The sequence below is a fragment of the Carettochelys insculpta genome, chromosome 5 (assembly GCF_033958435.1).
Source record: "Carettochelys insculpta isolate YL-2023 chromosome 5, ASM3395843v1, whole genome shotgun sequence".
Taxonomy (NCBI): domain Eukaryota; kingdom Metazoa; phylum Chordata; order Testudines; family Carettochelyidae; genus Carettochelys; species Carettochelys insculpta.
Genome location: NC_134141.1, coordinates 73,400,909 through 73,428,097, shown reverse-complemented (window position 1 = coordinate 73,428,097; position 27,189 = coordinate 73,400,909). Strand labels below are relative to the sequence as shown.

The following is a 27,189-nucleotide window of genomic DNA, read 5'->3' as shown; positions in this document are numbered from 1 at the left end:
AAGCACACAAAAGCCTAGATTCCATGGTCTGGGACACATGGGCTGTGTCTACACCACCTCTCTACTTTGAAGGGAGGATGGTAAGTAGGGTGTTGGGAGTTTCTTAATTAAGTGCTGTGGTGCATATGCAGCACTTCATTAAGCAAAGTCCACCCAGCCCCATGGCAACTTCGAAATGTTAAACTTTGAAGTACTGGCTCGTGTCTAGCCGCAGCTCACCCGCCAGTACATCAAAGTGCCTGGGGTACTTCGAAGTATTTTGAGGAGTAGAGGGGCTTCAAAGTACCCCAGGCACTTCGAAGTACTGGTGGGTGAGCCGCAGCTGCACGCGAGCTGGCACTTTGAAGTTTAACACTTTGAAGTTGCCACGGGGGGTGGGGGGAGAGGAGGAAATTTACTTCGAAGTAGGGAGGTAGTATAGACAAGCCCATTGTGTCTGTGAATTTTGTAGAACCCTAGCTATACTTAAATATTTGCTTCCCCCCACCCCACGGTTTTCCCCTCAATTACGATTAACTTAGCTGCTGTAAAAATTAGCAGGTGGGACCAGGACTTTGTTTTTCAGCTATAAATTTTTTTTTCTGATATTTTCATCTACCTATTTAGAAGACCCCTTTTTCTCCAAATCCTCCTCTGTTACCTGCCATCTTTTCTTAGAAATATAAATTGGAGCAGAGCACAGCTGGAAGTTGCAGTTACACATAGTGAGCCAGGAGCATTAAGTGTGAGCTGTCTGGATATTACATTAGATGGGACTAACTGTAGGAATGATTGCAGAGCAGTGTAGTATACTTTTTAAAAGAGCTCTAGTTCACAGGTAAGAAAAACAATATCCTATTTTCAGAAAAACCCTTTTTATCTACAAAAAGAGCAGCTAATTGAATTGAGCTATATCACAATAAACCATAGGTACAATGATATTAAGTATAAAAATGCAGTTGTTAGAAACTTAATCAAAGATGTGGGAAAATAGTATTCTGTTCTAAACTGAGAAGACTCTTCTGTCTAGTTGGGTTACCCTACTTATCTCAGGACTTAAGTTAGCCCTGCTGACGAAAGGAAGAGTGACTTCATACCTGCCAGTTTTAATTTTTGATGCATTCTATCTTGTGAACATTTAAAACATACTTTTAAAACAAATTATTTGCAGCACATGCATACTTTATACTGTGTATTTTTTAGAGTTCTAGAAGCTGGAAAGGCAACTGTCTATCCACCACGAAAAGCAGTGAGACCTGTTACTCATGTATTCACTGATAATAAAAGTGTCACTGCAGAGAGAAAGAAACATCTCTTTGAGGCTCCTTATTATCCTGTGCAATATATAGGGGATTATCTTTTTGAGGTAAGTAAAATATTATTAACTGAAATTAATCCTTCATTAATATGGGAGCTTTGACAATGTACTATGTTCTAATCAACAAATAATAGTGAAAGCGATGCTATTTACTTCATTAAAAAAACCTAGGCTTTTTTAAAATTCTGATAGTCTTTTAAATACAGTAGCATGTTGTAACTTTAAATATAATTGAGAAGATTGTGTATATCCAGGTTTTGGGTTCTGCTTTTATCTGAATCATAAGCGACACCATCCAGCACTCTTTTTCTCTGTGCACACATCAGCTTAATGTCTCTTTAATTGCTGCTTATTTCATGTTGTTACTTGTAAATATGCTTTTTCGGTGCTACAGATAGACCCTTTGAGCAAACTGACCAGGAATCACACTGGGTCTTTCTGGCCTGGATTCATTTGAATTGATTAGTCTCAATGTTGCCTTAGCCATTTAGTTGTAAGTTAGCTCAATATTTCTGAACTTTTGGAACTGCATTCTTTGAGACTGTCTTGTTGTATGCACCTTCTCCACCTTCCCTCCACTGATGAAGTTAGGACTCAGGAGAAGAGGTGATATGAGGAGGTGGTAGAAGGAACTGAGATGGTGGGGGTAGCGAGGTGGCATGGGAGGAAGGACCTATGAGCGAGTAGAGGATTCTGCCCATTTATTGCAGAATTGTGCATGTCCAGGAGTCACATTAAAAAAATTCCACTTACCAGGAAGTAATCAGTATCTTGTTTTCGGCTGGATCTTATCCTTCAGTGCCTGGTGACTTTCCATAAGTTGAGGTATTTAAAACCAGAATTCACTTCTGGTGTCTGTCAAACAAACTCTGCCACAGTTTCCAGTGCCTCTGCAGACCCTGACCTTTCTCTCTTGGCTAAGGGATTATACAACTTTCCTTCCAGGGCTTGTACTGTGCTTCTCTGCGCTCCCTTTAAATTGCTATCCATCAGTTCAACCAGAGCTGCCAAATCTTGCAAAAAACAAAACTTAAAACATAACTTTCCTAATAGTTCTTCCCTGCATTTCCATTGGGGTGCAGACTTCCTGTCTCTGTCCACGATCTGGAGGCCGTTGTGCCACTTTAGTCCCTTTTCACCATATCTCAGGAGCTCCTGCAGGAACCTTTTTGCTCTCTAAATCTCCTCTGATGAGGGAAGAGAAGTTTTATGTCCTTTCTTCCCTGCCCCACAGGGCCTTGTCTTGGTTGGCTGAGAAGCCTCACCTCACTGAACTCACATCCCTTAAAGAGACAGTTACCTGGGTTTCCCTGGACCCTTAACTATTACCCAAGACCACTTACTCTTGTCCAGCATCTGCTCCAGGGATCATGGAACAGTATTTGGTTGGCCATAATTCCCACTACCTCTTTTAATTTGGCAGACATCTTTGTTACATCTGAAAGGGTGCTGCAATGCATGGCACCTGGCAGGATTGGGCTCTTGTTTATTACTCCCTCAAAGTGAATGTCAAATTTAAATAGTTATAAACAGGGGCCTACCAATTTCATGGCTATAAAAAACAGGTCATGGACTGTGAAATAAACACTGCCCCCATGAAATCTGATTTCCCTGAAAACAGCTAGGCTGGGGAAGGACCAGACTTGTCCTTCCTCTGTATGGCTGTTGTGGGGAGATCAGACCCCACCTCCATGGGCAGCACAGAAGCAAGGGTGGTACACACCCCTTTGGCACCTGTCCAGGTTCAGGGCACTGTAGTTCCAGGGCTGTTTCCTGTACATGGCTCCTGGAAGAGCATGTGGTGCCTGAGTGTTGAGGTTTCTGCTCCCTTTGACCTGTGACTCCTGCTTGAGTTACTGCTCGTACTCTCCATTATCTCAGTGTCTAGGACTGCCCAGGTTCTAGCTAGAGCTTGGACTTCTACCCTCTGTGGCTCCCGTCAGGCTCAGGGATCTGTGCTGGGGACTGTCACCTCTTGAATCTCTAGCTCCAATGCATCCTGCATGGCTTGAAGATGCCCCCTTGTCCCCCTACCTGGGGCTTGGAGTGTCTGGGATCAGGGGTGCTGTCCGTGACAGCTTCTGCCCAGGCTATAGGTCACTCAGTCTCAGGACTTCCACTTGTCTTTCTCTGCCCCCAGGCTCCTGTCGGCGATTTTTTTCAAATTGTCTGGGTCTTCATGGGCCCCATGCATTATGCCACCACTGACCCTGACTATCTGCTAGGAACCCCTAGCCGGCTCTCCCCACAGCTCTGGGGAGATCAGACTTACCCTCACCACTGGGACCCTCCCAGCCAGTGGCTCCCAGCTACTAGTCAGGGCCAGTTGCAAGGACTGAAGATAGCAGCTGCAAAATTTCCTAAAGGGTTCTGATGGCAGCACAGAAGAGAATATGGCAATCTTGCAACACCCCCTCCCCCCCGCACCCTATGGACCATATGATCCCCTCAGTCACAACACCATGAAGTTTCAGATATAAATATCTGAAATAATGAAACTGACTGATTTTTTTTTTTTTTTTTAAGACATGTGGCTGTGAAATTGACAAAAGTGAACTGAGCATTTGGTAAGGCCCTAGTGGTAAAGTAACAAGGAATGTGGTCCAATTTTCTTTCTGAGGCTGCCATCCCTCCAACATGCTATTAAAACTCCCTTGTCTACTTGCTCTAGAATAACTGGTAACAAGTAGGGTAATTGCTTGGGGTCTCTGCAAAGCTACAGTGCTCAGGGTTCAGTCCTGAATGGTGGGGCTCACAGCCTCAGGCTTCAGTCCCATATGATGAGGCTTTGGCTTTCTGCCCTGGGCTCCAGCATGTCTAATACTGGCCCTGCACAGTGGGATCCTCAAAAAACTGCTTGTGGCACCCCCAGTGGGCCCCAGAGCCATGTTTGAGAACCACCAAAATAGGGGATCTTATCCCAGAAAGCAGTTATTCTGAAAAATACTTAGGGGTCATAACAGGTAAGCATTCTTGGATGGGGGGAGGGGGAGTGGTATTCTACCTATCAGCTTGTCATAGGTGACAGAGGTACTGAAATAGTGATAGTTTGGAAAGGGAACAAAATAATGTTACAAAAACATTTTGGACAATGAGAAAAAATTCTGCACAGTGAGAGACTTAAGATCTCAGTTTGTTCAGTTTATTTAAAAAAAAAATTGATTATGGTATATAAGTACCTACACACAGAGTTGGGTCTAAATCTCTCTAATCTAAAGGAAAAAGGCAGAAAAGAACTAGTGACAGGAAAATGAAGCAGGACGAATTGTAATCCGATGTTGGACGTACATTTTGAACAATGAGGGCAATTAACAACTGTAACAAACTACCCAGTTTTATTGTGTTTTATTCATCCCTTGCTTGCTTCAAATCAAGACTGGATGCATTTTTAGAAGACATGTTTTAGCCACACACGTTATTAGTCTTGATGCGGGGATAACTGGGTGAAATTTAATGGCCTGTGATATACAACAGGTCAGACTACATGATATAATGGTTCTTGTCACCTTCAGCTCTGTGAATATGGGGAATAATGTTCAATGAGTGCTTGCAGGGGCCGGGGCTCTTCAGAATTCTTTCTTCAAATTTCCAAAAGTAATTAATCTACTTTCACAATGTGTGGCAAACTTATACTTTAGAAATATAAATGTTTTTATTGATCTCTAGATTTCATAATAAAAGTATGGAAAACAGGGTGAAATAGTTTTTGAAGCTAAAAACTGAAACTACTTTAGAACTCCAAGCTATGCACACTCAAGTTGCACATATCTCTGATTAATGCCACTCAGAGGAGCAGGGAAACTGACAAGCACAGCTGCACTGGTCAGTTTCCCAACTCCTGTCAGCGGTGGTGGTGAATGGGCTGCCATCTCTGACCGGAGAGGTATCCCTGCTCCTGTCAGTGGCAGCAGCCCAGAATCAAGCTTTCAGCTGCCATCCCTGACAGGAGCAAGTTTTCCAGCTCTGCAAGCAGAGGGGAGCCAGGCTGCCACCTGGTTCCTGGCTCCCCTCCACGAGCTGGAGCCAGGAAACTGATCAGGGCTGTTGCCCTTGTCAGTTTCCTGACTCCTCCAGGTTTGTGCGCGAAACTTGACTTATGTCGGGGTTGTGAGAACTCAATCCCTGCATAAGTTGGGGGTCTACTGTATTTTTAAGCATAAAAATCACTTTTATGTGGCTTGTGGATTAGTCTGGCTAGCATTGCTGCCCTCACCATATCTGATTGTCACTTAGATTTGCATGTTTGAAGTGGAAGAGTGATAAGAATAAATTGCAACTGTTTGTTGCATGATAGACAAATATTTTCACTCCAGCTCCCATTCTAAAAATTGACTTATTGCGTGGGGGAGGGGAAGGAGAGAGGAGAAACGTAGTACCACAACCCTACTTAATCCATCTGTGAACACTTAACTTTGGAATAAGAGTGCCTTAACATTTGTATTAAGCTTATTCAAAATGAGAGTTTGTCCTCACAGAATTAATCTGGGATAATTATCTTTTAATTTCACATCCTATTTTAGTCCAAAATCATTTTTAAATGTTATAAAAGAATGTATGCAAAATATTTAAAGGGTAGAAGAAGAGTAGAGTTGTCTTAGACAGTTGTCTGTGTGTATGCAAGTGTTAAATACATCTTTTGACCTACACAGAATGAAATTCAGTATACTACTGAAGATATCCAGGTGAACCATCCTTTACCTGAACAAGAAGCGAGAGATCCAATGTCTGAGATGCAACTTATTCAAATGAAAAATGCATTAATTAATCATATGTATTTTGCTCAGGTGAGGACAAGAAACGAACTGTGCAAACTGTTTAATTGTAAAAATGTAATAAAATTCTCCCTATGTGTATTTGCCCTTCAAGCACAAATTTGACGATTATAACATTAGATTTCTTAACATCTGAAAAAAATTGTAACACTATACTGTGATTTGTATAGTTTAAAAATTCTATACTGTATTTTGTAAAATGCCATCTTATTACCAAATTGATATTGTCATGAGGTAATTGTTTAATATGTATGTAATGAAGAAATGATGCAATAGATGCAATATTGATTGATCATTTTATTTCATTTTGGTATTTGTCTCACAAAACCATGCATTAGCTTTTAGTCTTCCTATGACTGGTCTTTAAATCGCTATATTTATGTTAATGTTCTTTCCAAAACCAAATATCCCTGAACCAGCAACATTTTTACTGAGAATTATAAAGAATTCTTATTGCTTATTGTTGGAGAGATTTAAGCTCAATGCATTCTACCATGTTAATAACACAGATTTAATCAAAGTGCATAAGAAAGAAAGAATATCATTTTACATTTAGAAAAATGAACAATTCATTTTTGAATCAGTACAGTGTATATTGCCATCATAATACACTGATTGTAAGATGTTGTTTTGTAGTTTTGCGATCCCTTATACAGCAAACAAATTTGTAAAACTTAGACTTATTAATATGTGTCTTAATGTTCAGATCCATTGTACATAGTATATACACTAATACGCTTGTTATATTAAGATATGTTGTTAACATTAGGGTTGCTATGCCCACAAAAACAAGGAATAAAAAGTTAACTCTCAAAGTCTATATCCAGTTCTCTTCCCCTCTGCAGGCACATGACAGTGGCCAGTGCCAAGTGTCCCAGAGGAAAGGAACAGAACAGAAATCACCAAGGGAATCATTCCCTGTTGTTCATTCCCAGCTTCTGGCAGAAGCTAGGGATACCATTATCTCTTTAATAGGATAGTCATCCTCCATGAGTATATCTCATAGCCACTGTTGTAGCTATCCTCTATGAATTTATCTAGTTTGTTTTAAACAGTGAAGAAGAATACATTAATTCAGATTGAATTTTTTTAATATTGATTCATGCTTTGTTGACCATTAAATGTAGCATTTTGATGGCATTCAACCTCTTGGTTTTCATGTATGCCCGTAATTTAATTTTGTTTTCCAGAGTGTGAAACAGCAGTCTACTCCAATAGATCAACTGAGTGGATGTGGTATAGAGGTAAATACTTTAATTCTTGATTTCTGAAGGTGTAAGTTATAGTAGTTCAGCACTTATCCTGAATCAAGAAATCTATTTTTGGAGCAAGTTTTTCAGCTGATAATTTTTCACCTCTTCCAGAAAGGATCTGACAGTTGCAGGCACTGAAAATCACTGTGGTTTCCTTGGGGAAAGTAGAGGAGGGCAATTATGTGAGGCACCTTTTAGCTTTAGAAATTGTATTATGTGGAAGTTTCCTCCCACAATGTGCCCATAACAGACTAAAGACTTCCTACAATATATACCCTTATGTTTTGGCTGTACTTACAGTGATGTGTACAGTAGATTCTGTACACTCCCAGCACAGGTATAAATAGCAGTATTGAAAGTAAGATGCTGCTTAGGTGAGTAAAGATGCACCGGCACCTGAGCAATCCTACATGCCCAAGCAGTGACTCCTCTGTTTACACTACTGTTTTTTAGCTGCGTAGTATCCTGCTCCAGGACCAGTCCCTGGTGCCAGCTTCTTCCCACTGTTTCCCCTCTACCAGAGCCTTTCATTGCCATGTGTGGCTTCATACTGCTGTGTGGACACTGCATGTGCTTCTCTGCAGCATGTAGCTATGCTTACCCGACCAGGCCAGGGTAGATGAAGCCTTAAAGAGTAAGCAGAGGGAAACTGCTGGGGCATAAGCATATCCTGCAAAGTCCTGAGTGCTCTGAACAGAAGTTGAAAGGAGTAGAGTAGGAGTTAGGAGCAGTGAGGCTCTTGCAGAAGACATTGAGCATATCACTGGATCACGCTATAAATTAGGAATTATTTTACATTGCAACTTTTTTTTTCCTGTATCTTAAAAACGATTTCTTACCTTATTAGTTAATGAACAGAGTTTTTGGCCAAAGAAATTTTATATGGATTCATAATGTTTCCATTTTGTATCTAAAGGGACCAAATTTTTAGTTGATGATAATTTTTCTTTTTAATATAGTTCTGTTTATAAATATTTTATTCAACCATCCTTTCTATGTAGCTATTCACAAATATTTACTATTCCTAGGTTAAAAATACTGACATCTCTAGAGGTATATTGTGTATACTTGAAGAACTAGTAGAAGGGCATTTCTTCACTGATGTAATAACAGAACTTGCTGCTGCTCAAAAATTCTCCACCCCAACTGTGCAACTTCTTCATTCTCTTCTAGAGCATATGCTGCAGGTGAGAACTAAAGGCATGTTTTTCACAGTGTTAAGTTGGAGGAGGGAATGTAAAACCACTGGCGTTAGTCAAATACCAACAATATAGCTTATAAAAAGAGATGATGTCTTCATCCCTCATTTCTTTAACCAGTATTGTCTTAACTAGTACTTCATCAGAATATACTGTGAATATTTTGAAACAATAAAATCTCAGCATAACATGCAAGACAGAAAATTATTGATATTGAGTAAATACAATCTTTTTTCCATACTGTCAGCATTACCTCATTTAGGATTATATTGGCTGTAAGTGTGTAGGTAACAAATTATAACAGATATAGTGAGTTACATGTTTGCATCAATTGAGACTACAATATATATTAGTATAAACGCAATAGGACCATAGGGAACACCCATGGATAAAAGTGAAATGCTCACCCCTGGGCTTTCACTCACTCAATTTGTTCTCCAGTACCATTAATTTAAATAATTTGAAATCAAATATGTACAACATTAATGGGGCTTATGAAAAATACTATCTTAACTGTTAAATGTTGTCCTTGTACATAAATGTAAAAAACAGTTAGGCCGCATCTACACTACCAAGTCCTTCCAGAAAATCAGGCCCTCTTTCCAAAGAACAGGTATTGTGGAGCATAAGCTTTCGTGGGCAAAGAGCCGCTTTATCAGATGCATGAGTGTGGGGGGTGGTTTCAGAGGGGTATTTAAAGAGTGGGGTCCCAGCAAGAGGGAGGGCCAGAGCTGACAAGGTCCATTCAGCCAGGTGGAAATGGCCCAGTATCAACAGTACTTAACAAAAGAGGAAAAAACAAGTCAGATCAGACAGGGGAATGTGAACCTTTGTCAGAGTCTAATGGGGAGATATTAGCACCCAGACTCTGACAAAAGCTCACATCCCCAGCTGATCTGACTTGTTTTTTCCTCTTTTGTTAAGTATTGTTGATACTGGGCCATTTCCACCTGGCTGAATAGATCATGTCAGCTCTGGCTCTCCCTCTTACTGGGACCCCACTCTTTAAATACCCCTCTGAAACCACCTCCACACTCATGCATCTGATGAAGCAGCTCTTTGCCCACGAAAGCTTATGCTCCAAAATATCTATTAGTCTATAAGGTGCCACAAGCCTTCTTTTTGTTCTCCAAATCTGTAATGTTCATTTGTTTGCAGAGTAAGTGTGACGTGCACACAAAGGGGTTTGAATCAATAGTTTCAGGTAAGACAACCCAAGCAGGAGGGTTTGTGTTAAAGCAACTGTGTGGACACTTACATTGCATTATCCCCACCCCTGAAAGGGATGAAATTCACTGATATGAATTAGTTTGTCAGAGATGAATACCATTTTGGTTTAAGTACCCCCTTTCTTCCCTTTTCTGTGCTGTTTTGCCTCCTACATTCCTGTCCTTCCTTTCCCAAAACAATAGTCAGTATTTGTCAGCGGTGACTGAATTTTAGATGAGTTTAGAAGGGTTATAACACAGATGTACTTAAGTTTTATTTAACTTATTTTTCCTTATTTCTTATTTTTAAATCAGGGAAATATGGACACAGTACTCTCTGCTAAATTTTTTCACATCTTGTATATGCTTCTTCAGCTTGATCCTCCTTGGAAGTCTCCTTCCATGTTAAATTATTATTTGGAATTTTTTCAATGTCCTATTTGCATGAGAGGAACATGGTCTCTAGTAGAGATGCTGGTGAGGTAAGAAGTGATTAAAAAGGGTTTGTTTGTTTGTTTTTTGTGTATGTTCTCTAGTTTTGGGGGTGTGGCTTCCTACTCTAAAAGCTTAGCCAAGAGGAAAAATAATTACACTTTTTTTTAAAGTCTCTTTAGTTTAAAATTATAGAATTTACATTTAGAGGGAAGCTCTTATATCAAAGTCATTTTTTTTAGTGTAACTCATTATACGTGGACATTTTCTGTAACTAGGGTAACATTTGTACATTTCAGAACTTACTATAAATTTCAGTTACTCTGAGCTCACCAAATATGGCTGGCACTTCAGAGATAAAATATACCTTTTTTGTTTCTCCACTTGTTTATATTAAACAAGATAATTATTTCAATATTGTCTGGCTTTTGACACTCTAGATCAATGTATTTTACTAATAGTTTTAGTTTTGTATATCTATTTTCCTGCAAATAACAGTACAAATCTTAACCTGTCAAATATACAGTTCCATGCTTAATTTTGATTTGCACATAAATTTGCAAACGTGTGCATTGGTTCTAATTAATCCCTATACAAACACAAGACTCAGACAGGGCCTTCTGGGTGTGTTGAATGTGGTTACACTTGACAGGAGAATTTCATGGTTTCTGTGAACAGAAATTGATGAATTCTATCTCTGGAAAGAGGGACTGTATCTTGGTTCATCACTGTGACTGTTCTGTAGTTTAAGTACTCTGGTATGGTAATGTTGACCAGTATAGACATGATTATAAGTATGCTTGTTTAAATACATCAATCCATATTCTCAGACAATTGAAAGTATAAAGTGTTTTTACACTCACCTACAAACGCCATTCATTTATAGGTAAGGGCACCAAAATGCACATTCCTCCATCATTAAATCACTCATCCAAGACAGCCTTTATAATTTGTCTTAACAGGCATAATACTACCCAAATGCACATTGATGCTTTCCATTCACAACAAACTCCCTCATATTTCCTAACATATAACCAGCTATAATGCAGTACCCAGTTCCTCTACATGACAATCAAACACAACTGAATCAGTCAAGGTTAAAACTTTTGTGTTTCTCTGCAATTAATCTTTTGCCAAAGATTGGAAGAACTGTATCAACATTTATGTTCCCAAATCTCAGTTATTTACTTACACTGCTAATGTCAAATTCCTCAAAAAATGCAAACTAGAAAAGATGTTCTGCTCTTGTTTTTAATACAGTTTGTCATGTTGTTAAACTATGAAGTTTCATCAAGGCATGACTTAAAGTATGCAAATAGATAGAAACTCTTACTCACCTCTAAAGATTTAGAGGTTCATACCATAATTTTCAAAGTACTAGGCAGTCTTTTGGAATTGGAGCCCTTTTCTAAATGTTTCATTAAATCGAAGAATGCTGCCCCTTCCCCAAGGAATTCCCCCCCCCCTTTTTTTCCCCCAGTGCACAAGAAAATGTGCTAGGTGCAACAGTATTTTATCTTACACTGAAACACACCTTTAATTTTTTTCTCTCAGAAAACATGAGATCAAATACTTAAAGCAGTAAACTTGTCAGCACAGAGTATATATTTTAAATATTGCTGAAGATCTGGCCTTAAGTTCTCAGTATTATTTCTATATAAATATGCATATACTTAGAGTAGAGGAAACACAAGTTAATGTCCTTTAAATAAAAATTAATTTGGGTGGAACTCACCCAGTTCATTGGGCCAGCACAAGGTTTATTCATTACTTGAATTCTATTTAATGCTTCAAAATAGAACTGACATGAATAGTGGCTTGCATTGGCTCTCTGTACACTGGTGAAATTCTACACTAGCGTTTTGTTGACAAAACCCAGGGAGCATCCAGTTTTCCAGGGCATTCTGTCAACTGTAAATCGACAGAATTTATCACTTTTGTCAACAGCCGTATCCCGCTCTCAAAGAGGCATAACACCTCTGTCAATAGAAAGCCAGTCTGGATGTTCTTGGGTGCCTTCTGTCCAAAGACAGGTCTTCGGGGAAAGTTAGCAGACCTGTCTGCTGTGCTTCCAGTTGACCATTTTGCCAAGAAAGTGGCCAGGCTGTCCGGCTGCTCTCTGTCGACAGAGTGGATTGCTCTTGCAATCTGTTTGGCAGTTTGGCCACCATCTGTGAACAGAAGTTTTGTTGGAAGATATCTTCTGTCAACAAACCACTGTAATCTAGAGATAGCCAAAGAAGTACCCTCCTGAATGGATATTGTATATGCCTAGTTTCATCTTAAGCAAGTTTTTGACCAAGTTAAAGACTCCTTCAGTTATTCTCCCTTTCATGTTCAACTGCGACAGCAGTAATGAGGTCATTATATTTTGTCATTTTATTAATCATTTCTGAAATGCTGATTTGTTTGCATTTACAAAAAACTCACAAGTATCAACTAAAATGTCAATTGCCTAATGCTTTGATTAGTTAGTAGATCATTTGAGAAGTACAGATTTTTCTGGTGCTTTATTTTTCAGATCTTGCCTTTACTGCAAAAGCTTTTGTCATGCAATCTCAGTTTCAGAAAAAAAAAGTGAACAGAGGATGGTTCACAAAGCATTATTGAAGTTTTTCTTTAATTTACTGAAAGCAGAAGTGCAGGCTTTAATGGGAAGGTAAGTTTTATAGGAGAATACATTACTTTGTTATTCTGTTTAAAAATTCAAAACACATTCTTCAAGTCACAGTGGAATCGTACTCTGTTTCTGAAATGTGATGTTGTGCTCAAAGATGTTTGCAAGTGTTATTTGGCCATGCACTTGCTAAATGTTTTTCTCTGAACTGTCTCATTTGTCTGCATATTTATAATGTTTTTAAAAAAAAATTCTACCTGGATGTTAATATGGAGACTTAAGTGTAAGTTTTTCATATTATTCTCCCATTGTATTACAAGTGTGGATTGTTTAATTTGTGTTGTAAGGTTGAGTGTCTTCATCTTTGCAGTTCTTAACTTTTTCCTCCACTGTCTAACATTCTTATGTGAAGGACATTGAATGCACAATAGGCACGTTTATTTTGTATTCTGTACATACTTGTATTATGCCTTGTCCTTGCTGATCATCATAAATGGATGCATGCATGATTGCCTTTTTTCAACTGTAATTATATTTATATAACAACACAACATTTGTGTTCCTTCAGTCTGGCTGTCATAGCCATCGTTATTTTACACATATTCATCAAAAATAGTGTTTGAGATCTCGGTTCTTTAAAATTACCAAACCTTTTTATGTTTTGACAGGACATGTTATCTGTCTAGTAACTATGGTAATCTTTACTATAATAAACTATAGTAAAGCTTTAGGGTTTGACTTTCTCTTTTTCTTATTTAGATTATGTGAAGGGGCCAATTCACAGTTTTTGCAAGTTATGCCACAGACAGTTCTTCTGAAGACCTTTTGGTTGGAAGGTGAAACTTCTGTGCTTTTTACCAAACAGATAAATATTCTGGTAGATTGGGTCATACATTCCCATAGAAAAAAGTACAAAACAAATGATGTGAGTATGATTTTTTTTTCTATTAAAAATGACAGAAAATGTTTTTTTAAAAGCATTTTTCTTCAGTCCTTTCTGAGAAAACTACATTCAAGTATCAAAGCAGATTGTTACAGTTACCTTTTTGTTGTGAAGCATGCTGACTTTTTCTTCACAAAAGGAAATCAACTGCTCTATAAGGTATTCTTAACAGATCAATATATGAGGAAAGGTAAGGGAGTCGTGTTTGGTTGGTTGCTCTGATGTTCATATGCTAGTACCAGCAGGTGTGAACTGCAGTCAGTAGGAATATAAGGACATCTTATTAAATAAAGTATAACCAATGAGGAAGCTAGCTATCTTATTTTACAATGAAAGGTGCTTTTTAGAAAAAAAATTGTATTCTGTCACTGTTATCTGAGGGCTAGAACTAATTAAACAAATGCGGTTTTGTTGTTTTATACCCATTTTTAACCTGCCCCCCCCCCTTTTTTTTTTTTAAACTCACCAGTTTTCTTCCCAATCCTTTGAGTTTCCTTTGATGCTTCTCTAGTTCTTTTTCATCCAAACAAAATGGAAGACAATATAACTGCTGTTCCATGGCATGCTGGACAACAAGACAATGACCTGAACAGAAACTGGCTGTCCCCTACATCACTCCTCCCTTTCTAAAGCCTTTCTGAAGTGTCTTTGACTATTCAATTCCCATTGAATTAGAAGCTAGACACTATTCTTTGAAAATTATTGTGAAAGTATGGACTAAAATTGGCAACACACCCCTTTTAAGCACTATCACGAAGACAACTACATAAAATGAAGTATTGTAGAAAAACACTTCCCATGTACTGTCTGATTGTCCTTTATAGTGTGGTGAAGGCAGAAAGGTTGGAACACATTGAAAGTTTTGCTCAGGTTGCTTTAATTCTATCCAGTCAACTTACTGATTTTATAAGTTGGTGAAACAAACCATGCAGAAAAAGTATTGCCCTTTGTCCATGACCGAGATACCTACATATACATGTATTTTTCAAGAACCTAATTACAGGCTTTTAAATCTGTATTATGAGCTTAATAAGTGGAATGATGATTTTTTTCAAAGGTACCAAATGCCAAAAAATCAAGTGTCCAGTTGACATCAGTGAGAATTCAATATTGTGCTGCGTGAAAGTCAAATCATTCATTTAGATTCCTAACTGTAAATTCTGGAGCCTAAAATGTAAACGTGTTTTCTTTTTTAATCTTGTCCTTTCTTCTTTTCAAAAGTTGCAGCTTCTTACAACATACAGGCTGTGTCTACATGGGCACAAATCTTCGAAATAGCCATATGTCGAAGATTACTAATGAGGCGCTGAATTGAATATTCAGTGCCTCATTAGCATTAGGATGCTTCCGGAAGCGCTGCTTTCGAAAGCGCACAGATCGGTGCAGCTACATGGGGGTCCTTTTCGAAAGGAGCGGGATCAGTGAGTGGGATAAGGGGATTTCAAAATGTGCGGGGTCCTTTCAAAAAGGACCCCCATGCTTTCGAAAGCAGTGCTGTGGCCAGAAGCGTCCTAATGCTAATGAGGCGCTGAATATTCAACTCAGTGCTTCATTAGTAATCTTCAAAATGTCCATTAGCATGGCTATTTTGAAGATTTGTGCCCGTGTAAACACACCCACAGTGTTTCAAAATATATTGTTTTTCCATAAGTACAACATTCACTGGTAGACACATATACTATGTTATAAAGAAAGAAATAAAACTTTTTTGTTAAGACTAAACTGTAGTATCAAACATATAGAGAAGTCTGCAATATACTTTTAAAGTATACTTTGGCCTTTTCTACAAAAAAACAAGGTTCCTATTATTGTTCAAATTTCACAGTGCTCGGACAGTGGTCAGCACCACATCAAACTCATAAAATGAGTTTATCACCAAGTTTCTCAGGATGCAGTTCAAGTCGCTGTTTTTAAATGTACACAGTCTTGAGCTACTTTAATCCAGTCCCTGCATTGTTCACCCATCCAGTAACTTTGCAAAGCCTCGGATTCTTTGCTATTTACTGGAATGCCCAGTCACCCAGGTACTCTTACTCACTAAAGTCTTCTTTAGACTGCTTCACACCAAACATTTAACGAAAGCCAGATGTGTTTCCATGACCATGAACTAATGTGGTTTGCAAATAAATTTCTGTTCAGTCATTGTCTTTGCAAGTACAGAAGGCTCTCTGGTTTGTTTGCAACTTGGGGTGTAGAAAGCAATGGAACGGGTTAAGCACTGATTCACTGAGCTGCTGCAGTAGATCAAGGTGGGTTCCATCCAATCATTTGCCTGTTCTTGTAAGAGATGATTAAAAATGGTCAATGGTATTATGGGATACACTTAGACTCCTGGGACTCAAGACAGGAGAGTGGTGCATGTCTGTATCTCGGAGCAATAGGACTTGCACATACACCTTCAATAACTTTCTCATGAATCCATGTTGAAGTTTGTGAGCAGGTTTTGCCTAAGCTGCTTTTTTTGTGTCTTTGTTCTTCTTTAGTCGTCTGTGGTAGCTTGCTTGTAGATATGGGTAGAATAAGTTGTGTTGAGTGCTTCATTTAAGTATGGCTGGAGTGGGCATGTGAGGAGTTTTTACACATTTTGTTTTCATGAGATCATAGCAAAATACATCTCATTCAGGCTTGTTTAGAATCAGAATTGCCTGTGGTCCTTTCATTGACTCAGTATCTTTGTGTTGTCATTAGGATCATCTTAATTTTATGAATAGGTAGTCTATTAATGTCTATATGTTATTGGGATCCTCATTCTTTGACCATTATTTCCTTGCTCTTTGTAATAAGCAATTTCTAGAACACATTTCAATGTAGTGTTTTAGCCCTTTATTCAGTCCAGTTTGTGTTTTTCAGTTTCATTATGATTTAACAGAAGATAAGATTCTGCCCTCCTGCCCCAAATTCCAAGCAGTCTATGCTTTTATATAAGTTTTTTTAAGTTTACAAAATTTTAATATTAAATAATTCTTAGATAAGCTATATCTCAGAGGGTAGGACTACACCACAGAACAATTTTGAAATAACAGCTGTTGTTTTGAAATATTAACCTACTGTCTACACAACACAGCTTCTATTTTGAAATAGAAGCTGTCTTATTTCGAAAGACCCAACAGGCTGGCATATTCTCGTATGACACGTGTATGACTGCTTTGAAGAGCAGTGATGCATACACATCATTGGTGCTTGTGAGAGGAAGAAAGCAACAGCAGCAGCCGCACCAACAGAGCCAGGACAATTCCCTTGCCCCCACTGCGAACGCCCATGCCGTTCAAAGCTTGGACTCCTCAGCCACATTCGAGTCCACAACCAATGAGCCTGTGCAAGCTCCAAGATGTCATTGTTGGACACAGACTACTTACAAGTAACCTACTGTCTACACAACACAGCTATTTTGAAATAATTTTGAAATAGAAGCTGTCTTATTTCAAAATTGGTAAACCTCATTTCACGAGTATAGCGCCTATTTCAAAGTAGGAGCTGTTAAGACAGGGAATAGCACCTATTTAGAAATAAGGCATAGCACATCCAATGGCACAGTTTTGAAATATGCTCTGTACATTTAGATGTTGTATTTCAAAAAAGCTAAGTGCTATTTGGCTGTGTCTACACTACAGTGATCCTTTGAAAGAAGTTCTTCTGGAATAGATCTCCAAAAAACACTTCTTTGTGGATTGGAAGATCATTCTGCTCTTTTGAAAGTGTGCCCACATAGCCCCCACTCATTTGAAAGAACGGGGCAGGGATTGAAAAATCAGGCGACAGGAGGATTGCTCCTTCAAAAGAGGAGCCCGCGGAGCATCTACACACACGTTTTTCTGCAAGAATCTTTCAGAAAAAGGTACTCTTCCTCATCTGGGAGAGGGGGGGGGGGCCACGTTCTTTTAATTTCAGATTGAAAGAGCATATTGTGTGTGTAGACACTTAGCGGGTTTTTTTCAGAAAAGGCCTGGCTTTTCCAAAAAACTTGCTAGTGTAGATGCAGCCACTGTGTGTAGCGGTGATATTTTGAAATAGCTGTTCCAGAATATCTTATTTTGGAATAAGGGTGATGTGTAGACATACCCATTGCATTAAAGAAGTTGCTTCTTCAAAACAGTTTTTGGCAAGATAGTGATTCTTCAGATGATACCAAGCTGGGAGGGGTTGCAACTGCTTTGGAGGATAGGGTCATAATTCAAAATTATCTGGATAAATTGGAGAAATGGTCTGAGGTAAACAGGATGAAGTTTAATAAGGACAAATGCAAAGTGCTCCCTCCACTTGGAAAGGAACAATCAGTTTCACACATACAGAAGGGGGAGAGACTGTCTAGGAATGACTACAGCAGAAAGGGATGTAGTGGACCACAAGCTAAACATGAGTCAACAGTGTGATGCTGTTGCACAAAAAAAGCAAATATGATTCTGGGGTGCATTAACAGGTATGTTGTGAACAAGACACGAGAAGTCATTCTTCTGCTCTACTCTGCACTGGTTAGACCTCAGCTGGAGTATTGTGTCCAGTTCTGGGCACCGCAGTTCAAGAAAGATGTGGAGAAATTAGAGAGGGTCCAGAAAAGAGTGACAAGAATGATTAAAGGTCTAGAGAATGTGACCTATGAAGAAAGGCTGAAAGAATTGGGCTTGTTTAGTTTGGAAAAGAGAAGATTGAGGGGAGACATGATAGCAGTTTTCAGGTATCTAAAAGGGTATCATAAGGAGGAGGGAGAAGACTTGCTCTTTTTGGCCTCTGAGGATAGAACAAGAGGCAATGGACTTAAACTGCAGCAAGGGAGGTTTAGGCTGCACATTAGGAAAAAGTTCCTAACTGTCAGGGTGGTCAAACAGTGGAATAAATTGCCAAGGGAGGTTGTGGAATCTCTGTCACTGGAGATATTTAAGAACAGGTTAAATAGATGTCTATCAGGGATGGTTTAGACAGTACTTGGCCCTCCCATTGGGGCAACGGGCTGGACTTGATGGTCTCTCGAGGTCCCTTCCCGTCCTAGTATTCTATGATTCCTGAGTTGGTGGAAGGAACTGCTTGGGCACCATGTAATTATCTTCCCATTTCTATAAATATTCTGTACATACATGGCATCTTGATTTGGTAATTAGTTTAATTCATGTTACTACATAAAGTTTATCATTTACAAATCAATTATATTAGGAATGCTAGAAGCTTTGTTTCTATTATGCATTTCACAAAGGTATTTGCCATTTCAGCATTTGAGGAACACTGGCTCATATTTACAAAGCTGTCACTTATTTTTAAATGCCAAAATCATGATTGATAAAAAGATGTTTTCCTCATGTATAAGACCCTTACCTTCAATTATAAGATAAAACTTTTCATGAAAATAGTCACTAAATAGCACAAGGACTCTTACAAGTATAAAAACATTTAGGAAGTGTAGCAGAGTTGTACTACAGCAGTATAGATTATTTTAATGCTTTGGTTTGACATTTTCTATTATGGTTAATAAATAGGAACTATATAGCTGCACAGTGATTGTTGCCACACATAGTAATTTCAATATTTAAATGTGGAAGTTAACTGAGTCTTTTACAGATACTTTTTCATTAAAGTATGTCACTACTCAGATTCAATTTTACACTTGCTGTTTTGGGCAATTTTCATTTAAAATAATTTCATACATTTTCATAGCCTAACCCCCTAAAAGTAATGTCTATCTTTTTCTTTATTTGCATTCTCTTCAAATTATTAACTAAACAGAAGTGCTTAGTTTATGCAAATGTTGTTTTATCACGTCAGCCAGCTGAACGCATGCCAGTCCTGCCAGCTGACATCATAGCAGTAAATTTCATTGTCAAGAATCTGAGAATACAGTAGGCTTTCCTTGGCAGTGGACAGAGGTGAGATACTTAATTGTGGAGGAGTTGTAGCTGCAATTTGTGCATCTGCCAAATTGCTCTGCAGCTCTTTGCTATCTTTTTGCTGAACACCATTAACATATGCTGTATGAGCAGGGTGCTGGAACAGTGCCAGAATAGGCTCCATGTGGTCTCTGTACTAGATTAAATCCCTAGAGTGGTGAAAAAAATGGCCAATCAGCACTCTACCCTGACCCCAGCTGGCTAGTGGGTACTCAAGACTCCAAGGGAAAGTGGGAAGAGCTGCCTGATGTCCCTCATCAGCAAGCCTTTCCCTCCCTCACTGATGGGGATGCCCCTTTTCACTGCCAGCCCCATCAATTTAGGCAGGTGATTGGCTATTTTTGCCTCTAAGCAGTTCTTATTTCCTCTTACATATCAAGGTATCTGCAATGTTAGTCAGAAAGAAAAAAATCAGCCAACAAGGAGGATAGAATTGGGGGCTGAGGAACAGGAACAAAGCTGAGGAACAAAGCTAGATATTCTGATTCTATAAATTCCCCGGTCTACTTATGTGACCTTGGGAAATGACCTAATCTCTCTGCAGTAATTCTGCTTATCTTGATGGCCTCCCAAACTGTGGGCTCCATCCCCACAGGAGCCTTTGTTTCTTCTGGGCTACCACCAGGGGAGGGGCTTACACAGCAGGGCCCAAGCCAGAGAGTAGGAAAGGAGAAAAACATGCAAACAGATTCGGTAAGCAGGAATGTGACTGCAAAATTAACTACTAATTACTACTAACTTAACACCACTAATTTACCTCACCAGGCTGTTGAAATGATTTATTAATTCATGCTTGTAAAATCCATAATTTCACTGCACAATATGAATGTAATGTTTTCAGTTTGAAAACATGAGAACACTAATCAAAGAGCCAGGAATGTGCTATTTTGTTCAATATGGTTTCTTGCACTAGATTTCACAGGTGGTGGACCTAGTATGATGCAAGATTTAATACACAATATGTGGGTTGGAGCATCAGTCGAAGAACTGAACTGTTTTTCCACTGTTATTGACTGATAAGGGAGAGGTGGAATCTTGGCTATCTCGACATTGATGAATACGAAATAAGACCTCATATGTCACAATGCCACCTGAGCACCAGATCAAAACTCTGTAAAAATATTTGGTATACTTTTTAAAAATCTGAAGTTTGTTCTCTTCCCCATGCCTGGTCAACCATAGCAGGTGTGGAGGCAAGAGATAAGGCTTGTAACCCCATTTTCATTCCTCCCAGATATGCCCCCATTAGGCTGTCTAGAATTTTGGGCAGTACAGGTTGAACCTCTCGTTTTGGGACCTGACTGGTGTCATACGAGAGAATTTGCCGGGTCACAGGAGGTCAACACAGTCTAGCAACATTACCAACACTTCCACTGCTTACCAGGCTCTTAGAAGACATTTAGGGGTAAATTAGAGCTAAACAGCACAGAACTCTGAGAGCCAGGACTGGTGACTGTAAACAAACTTTATGGGACCATGAAAGCTGGACTAGATGAGTTCCTGAGGTCCTTTCCAGCCCTAGCATTCTATGAAATTTGGCCACATGCATGACAAGTAGTCATCCAGCTACATGAATTCATGCCTGATTACAGATGTTGCCAGACCAGAGACTGCTGGACTAGAGTGGTTCAGCCTGTATTCAGAAAGCTCCCCATTCCGAAATGGTAGTTGATAGAATTTGCCTGTCTTCTGTGGCACAAAGGACTTCCTTATCACTTCAGTTCCCTCTAGCAAACCCATGTCTAGTCAGTCACAATGTGACTTTAAACTTATACATTAAACTCTCTCATGTCCAGCATTCTAACATCCAAAACTCTCAAACAGCATTTTAACAATAAGTAAATTTTAGTTACATTTTCCTTAAGTACAGTATAGTGAAAGTGAATACAAATAAATACAGTATAAGTTTATGGTGTACAGTGCTACTGTTGTTGGTCAAGTACTCCGCACCGATTTGTTTAATATTGAATCTTGTTTTTCTTTAGTGTTACGTATTGCTAAGTATACCTCTCTATTATCCAGAATATTTGAATATCCGGCAACGGCCTGGTCCCAGCGCGGCTAGATATGAGTTTACTGCAGTTGATATATTTTTAAAAAATTGTAATGGGAGAGAGGGGAGGAAGATTTCTACAAAAGTAAATAAGCAGCTTAATTGAAGTGAATGTACAACTTGACTCTCTTATTTAAACCCAGACTTAACAATTCCCTTTTGTGTGTGGATTTAAATATTGATCTCATTTTTCAAGTAATTTTTAAAAAAAAAATATTGTAAAGCACAGTCTTCTTAGTGTTAAGTTGACCTGTAATTAATAACATGTTATTCATTTTAACCACTGGAGCCTGGAGAATGCAAAATGTTTGTGAAAATTGGCAGCAGAGTGGATTTTTCTGTTGCTGTTGACCTGTGGGTTTTTGTTTTTTTATTTTGTTACTGGTATTTTCATAAGGCTATTGTGAGTATTTTTGTTTTAGATCTTCAAAGTTGAAATAGCTACCCTACTAACTGGAATTCTTGGAACTGTGGTAGAATATTGGATACTTTCAAGCTTCATGATGAACAGAAATATATTTTATCAAGTGGCAAATGACCTGGCAAATTATATTGCTATTTCATGTGATGGTAAGTGTCTAGGATATATTCTTTTACATGTCAGTCTCAGATATTAAAATCCTAATTTAAGTTTCCTGTTGAACTATTTTGCCTTTCACTTTGCCCATACTTACTCTTTTCCCAGATATTTTAACAATAAAACCAATTGACTCTTATCTCTGACTTATTCAAGAGCCAAAATTTAATTGGCTTTCCTTGCAGATTTCTGTCAGATATGTTTTGTTTCCATCAGGCTTTTGTTGCAGAATGGAAGCTCTGCTTCTGATACTATCAGCCTAGGAAGAGGCTCAGAATCTGGAAGGTTTATGGAAGTCTCATCATCATCTGTACCTGCTGGGATTCTACTAGAAACATCCTGGCTAAGTCAAATTATTCCTTCAGCACTTGAGAACCAGCAGACTGGAGATATACCAAGAACTTCTCAACAAGTCTAAAAATCATATTGATTTCCCGTGTTCATGCACCTTAATGGAAACGCACCAGTGTTCGAGCCTAGGTCAATAAATCAGTTATAGAGTCACAGCAAGGAATCAAATGTCCCTTCTGGCTAACCATTTTTTCCAAAGCAAGCAACTACCATCTCTCTTTAGATCCAGTCTAGTGTCAAGTTTGCACATGAATTCCAGTTCTGCAGTTTCATGCTGAAGTCACTGATTTTTTTTTTCCCTGAAGTATGGCAACTTTCCAGCACTTTGTTCTTACACACAACTATTTCAGATACAGGGATGATCTATACCTTTAAATCAGTGGAGCTGTCATGGGTACCTTTATGGCCCCACAGTATACCAGGGTTTTTGTGATTTATAACAATCTTTTCTCAGCTCGTCACCAATTGCCCCTCCTCTATTTGAGCTACATTGATGAAACAATCATCTGAACCCACAGGAAGGAGGTACTTAAAGAATACCATTGAGATCTCAGCAATTTTCACCCCATCATCTACCTCAACAGAGACCATTCAACACAAGAGATCCACTTCCTGGATGCTAATTTCCTGTAAATGTTCAAACTAATGTGTAGGTAATGGCTTCTATGTGACTAAGCAAAATTATGCATAGATATGTGACACCATATTTTTCACAGTAAGAACTATGGAAGTCTCTCGAAATGGCTTAAGCAATAAAAGACCTTGGAAACACCTCCCTTTTGCCTCTTTCCTAGAAGAAGAAAGAAACTAACCTTTTGTAACTGTTCTTTGAGGGGCGTTGGTCATGTCAATTCCATACCCCTTTCTCCTGCTCTCTGTCATAGTCAGCTGGCAGGGCTGTTTATACCAATGCTATGAGTGTGTGGCTCTGGGGGGCACCAGAGTTGACCTGACTGATAGCACAGGGGAATACTTTCTGGTGGCCGTGCTCAGGTGGAGCATACAGCTACATTGGAAAGGACATGAGCAACACATCTTGAGGAACAACAGTTAAGTAAGATTAACTATTTTATCATGGTTCTAATGAAGAATCACGAGCAGAGAACCATCCCGCCACAGCTTAGATATCCTTATCACACCCAGATGAAGCTGTTGTTTCCAAAACATGTATAGAACATGACTACAAGGCATAATAAGACCTGAATAATGACTGCCACACTGGAGAGTCTAGTGAACAAAATTCTAGAAAAAGAATCTCTCAAGCTCTGGAACATCATTCACTCTTTTTCTGGTAGTCTTGCAATACTACTGCTCAATGGACTTTTACAGTAATCTAAATTGCTCTGTCACCAACTTTAAAGAAAAAAGACCACCTCCCTCCATGGTCCTTCATAGGTTTTATAGCAATTTTGTGCAGAGGAGTCATTAGTTATCACTGTGGCTAATAAGAGTTTGAGACAAAGCCCACAAAAAGTGATGCCAAGAGAGAAGAAACCCCAAAAGTTAAACTCAGACAAATTATTCCACAATAGCCCTTTAAAAAGGAATTGTCAGCTACCAAGTCCTGTTAGCAAATTATGATTATGTGAATTGGGATTCTGTGGTTGAAGTTTCATTTTAGGACAACAAAGAAGAATGTACTCTTATTGCTGAAGATAATCTGGCATGCGCATGCCTCCAATCAGCCTTTGATGCTTTGGATACAGACTCTAGATCACCAGTAACTTCAGCTGCTGTGAGTAGATCCTTATGGATCCACTCTTCCAGAATCCCCAGTGAAATTCAGGATAAAAATAAGAATTGAAGATAGCCTGCCTGAGGAATGCGAACTCTTCATTGCTAAAACAGTTAAGGACTTACACTTTTTGAAGGACTCACATGCCACAACACGATCCTGTGCAGAATAAAAGAACTTTGCTTCTGCTGTAGTTGAGGCTTGGTCTTTTTCATGGTTTTTCTAGATCCTCCGCCAATTTGTACTATTCTAGGCCCACTCTAACATTGTAATATCTGGATGTGCAGTCACTTCTAAACTTTGGAGCAGTGAAAGAACTTCCTCAAGAATACCAGGAAAGTTGCTTTGCTTCTTTTTTGATTCCCAAAATAGAAAATTGGCATCTATTCTGGACCTGAGCCATTTAAACACTGTCTTGCGCTCAGACTAAGGCCAGAAGGGATCCTCATGATCATCTAGTCTGACTCCCCTGCACATAACCTCATCCACTTATCCTTGTAATAGGCCCATAACCACAGGCTGTCACTGACATGCTCATCTCAATTTAAATACTTCAAGTTGCAAAGAATCCACCCTTTATTCTATGGTGACCTATGCCCCATGCTGAAGAAGGCAGCTAAAATCAACCAGAGTCCTAAATATGGTAGTCAGAGCGAGCCTGAACATGTGGATGAGACTCACCAGTTCAGTTACCTTGGAAAGAAATCTTGGTTGCAACTCAGAGCCCATCCACCCAGTGTTGCATCTGTGACTGTTGAAAATTTTTTTGCTAGTCACAGTCGCTGAAGGCCAGTATGCCACTGTAAGCAATGTCATCATAACATACTCTCCATAAACGTACCAGACTCAGTCTTGAAACAAGTTAGGGTTTCATTTTCTACCCACTACTCTTCTTGGAAATCTGTTCCAGAACTTCACTCCTCTGTGATGGTTAAAAAAATCTTTGTCCAACTTCAAGCCTACATTTATTATTGAGCACTATGTCCATTATGCCAAAAATGACCATTAATATTAAATGAAATCCCCTCTATCCCTCTGGTGTTTATCCCTCTGATGTATTATAGGGGAGTTAGATTGCTCTCTCAGTATTTGATTTGATAAGCTAAAAATGGTCAAATTCCTCTTGTAAGGAAGGTTCTTAAATCCTCCTGTCATCATAGTAGTTCTGTTGCAGTTTGAATTAATTTTTATTAAACATAGGAGACCAGAATCCATCTTTCATTGATTGTAAGAGTTGTGAAAGTCTGCATATATGATAGTCAGACCTCACTTGGCTATATTAGTAAATATTCTACCATAATTTCTGCCATCTCTAAATTGATGGAAGGACCTCTAAAAGTCTGCAAGGGAATGCTAGTCCCCACTCCTTTACAAGCAAAGACATGTTATATATGACTCCAAACTATGATGTGGAAGCCATTTGGATGACAGTCAAATAAAATGTAAACACGCTTTTCAGGAAGCAATACTCCCCATAAAAATGTCTTGGAGCTAGAGCCATATGCTGAGTGTGCACAGCTTTTTTCTGCTTGTTGAAGGACTGACAAATCAAAATCATGACAAACAGTATCACAGACATGTTTCACATACAGTGAGGGAGAGGTGGGAGAACCTGTGGCCTAGAAGAATAGGGTATTACTTTTAAGAAAAATATATTTGTCTGCTAATAAGAATTAAGGGTATATTATTTTCTGCACCAGACCACTGCTTAGTGCAGAAAAGAATGGGGAGTCAATTATCTCAAAAAGGGATCCAGCACATACTGTTTCTACGTTGGTCTGGCTGTACTCTGCTAGAGCCACTGCAGAAAGAATAAGGCCAAATCCTGGAGTCTCACAGGGAAGTCTCATCTCTTTGCCAGTCCGAAAAATCTCATAAGGAGTAAAAGGCTGTTTCCAGAAAGGAAGTAATTCAGTAAGAGCACTTCTGTTGTAAGTCCACATGCCTTTTTACACAAAAATTGAGAGGATGATTACCGTGAAATAGAAGACTGGTGGCAGCTGGACTAGGTTAGGTGGCTTGGGCTGCAGAGCTATAAAATTGCAGTAGAGATATTTGGACTTGGGTTGAAATCCAAGATCTCAAACCACATTAGAACAGAGTGTCTCAGAGCCCAGTCCCAGCATGAATGTCTAGAAGGCATCTTTATAGTCCTGCAACCCGAGGCTCATGAAACTGAGTCAACTGACCTGGACTTTAAGAGTTAGTGCTCGTGGTTGTTTTAATTGCAATACAGCCATATTCTCAAAATAGTAAACAAACAGTAAACCTTGTTACTTTTAACCAAACATGCATTGTATGCATATATAGCAGCTAAACAGTTAATTTTTGGGGGGGAAAGGCATTCTAAATTCCTTCATATGGAAACAGGCTGAGTTTGGTTATAAACACTGTTGAGCATATTTGGAAGATAGGGGAACTAGCATCTATTGCTACCTTGATTAAAATCATTGGACATCCTTGATATTGAATACTACATACGTATGTCAGCATCTTCAAAGCATAACATACATGCAGGATTTGCTACTGCATTTGGTTGTTTTTGTTTTATGCGTTCTTGGCTAGTGTTTCATACTTGTTTAAAAATATCAATGCTGTTTATTTTGTCCCATCTAAAATTTTGAAGATTAGCACTTAAGATAAGATTTTTTAAAAGTTAGCATAACTGTTATACAGATTGTATCAGGGATAGTTTTTTTAAGATTGATTTAATACTTTAGGCAGATTCACTTTTTAAAACCCAATGAGCAGTGTCACTAAAATTATGCTTGTTAGCTGTGGGATTATATGTTTTCTGTCAATTGGCAGTTTTCATATTTTAAGTTATGAATCAGCTTTAGTTGGAAAGAAATCCAGAAGGGGAATTAACTATGATTTTA

General features: G+C 38.8%; 1 protein-coding gene across 2 annotated transcripts in view; it reads left to right on the top strand.

Annotated features, from left to right (window-relative positions):
* SLF1 (SMC5/6 complex localization factor 1) overlaps nucleotides 1-27,189 on the top strand; it is a 63,109-nt gene that overhangs the window by 20,073 nt on the left and 15,847 nt on the right. The window contains exons 5-12 of one of the 2 annotated variants that reach the window (XM_074995320.1): nucleotides 1,183-1,345; nucleotides 5,947-6,081; nucleotides 7,260-7,313; nucleotides 8,351-8,509; nucleotides 10,105-10,211; nucleotides 12,683-12,820; nucleotides 13,538-13,703; nucleotides 22,070-22,217. In XM_074995320.1, the coding sequence (XP_074851421.1) occupies nucleotides 1,183-1,345; nucleotides 5,947-6,081; nucleotides 7,260-7,313; nucleotides 8,351-8,509; nucleotides 10,105-10,211; nucleotides 12,683-12,820; nucleotides 13,538-13,703; nucleotides 22,070-22,217 (1,070 nt within the window). Of the gene's footprint in view, nucleotides 1-1,182; nucleotides 1,346-5,946; nucleotides 6,082-7,259; nucleotides 7,314-8,350; nucleotides 8,510-10,044; nucleotides 10,212-12,682; nucleotides 12,821-13,537; nucleotides 13,704-22,069; nucleotides 22,218-27,189 lie in introns of both variants that reach the window. The other variant, XM_074995319.1, reaches the window with a different exon arrangement.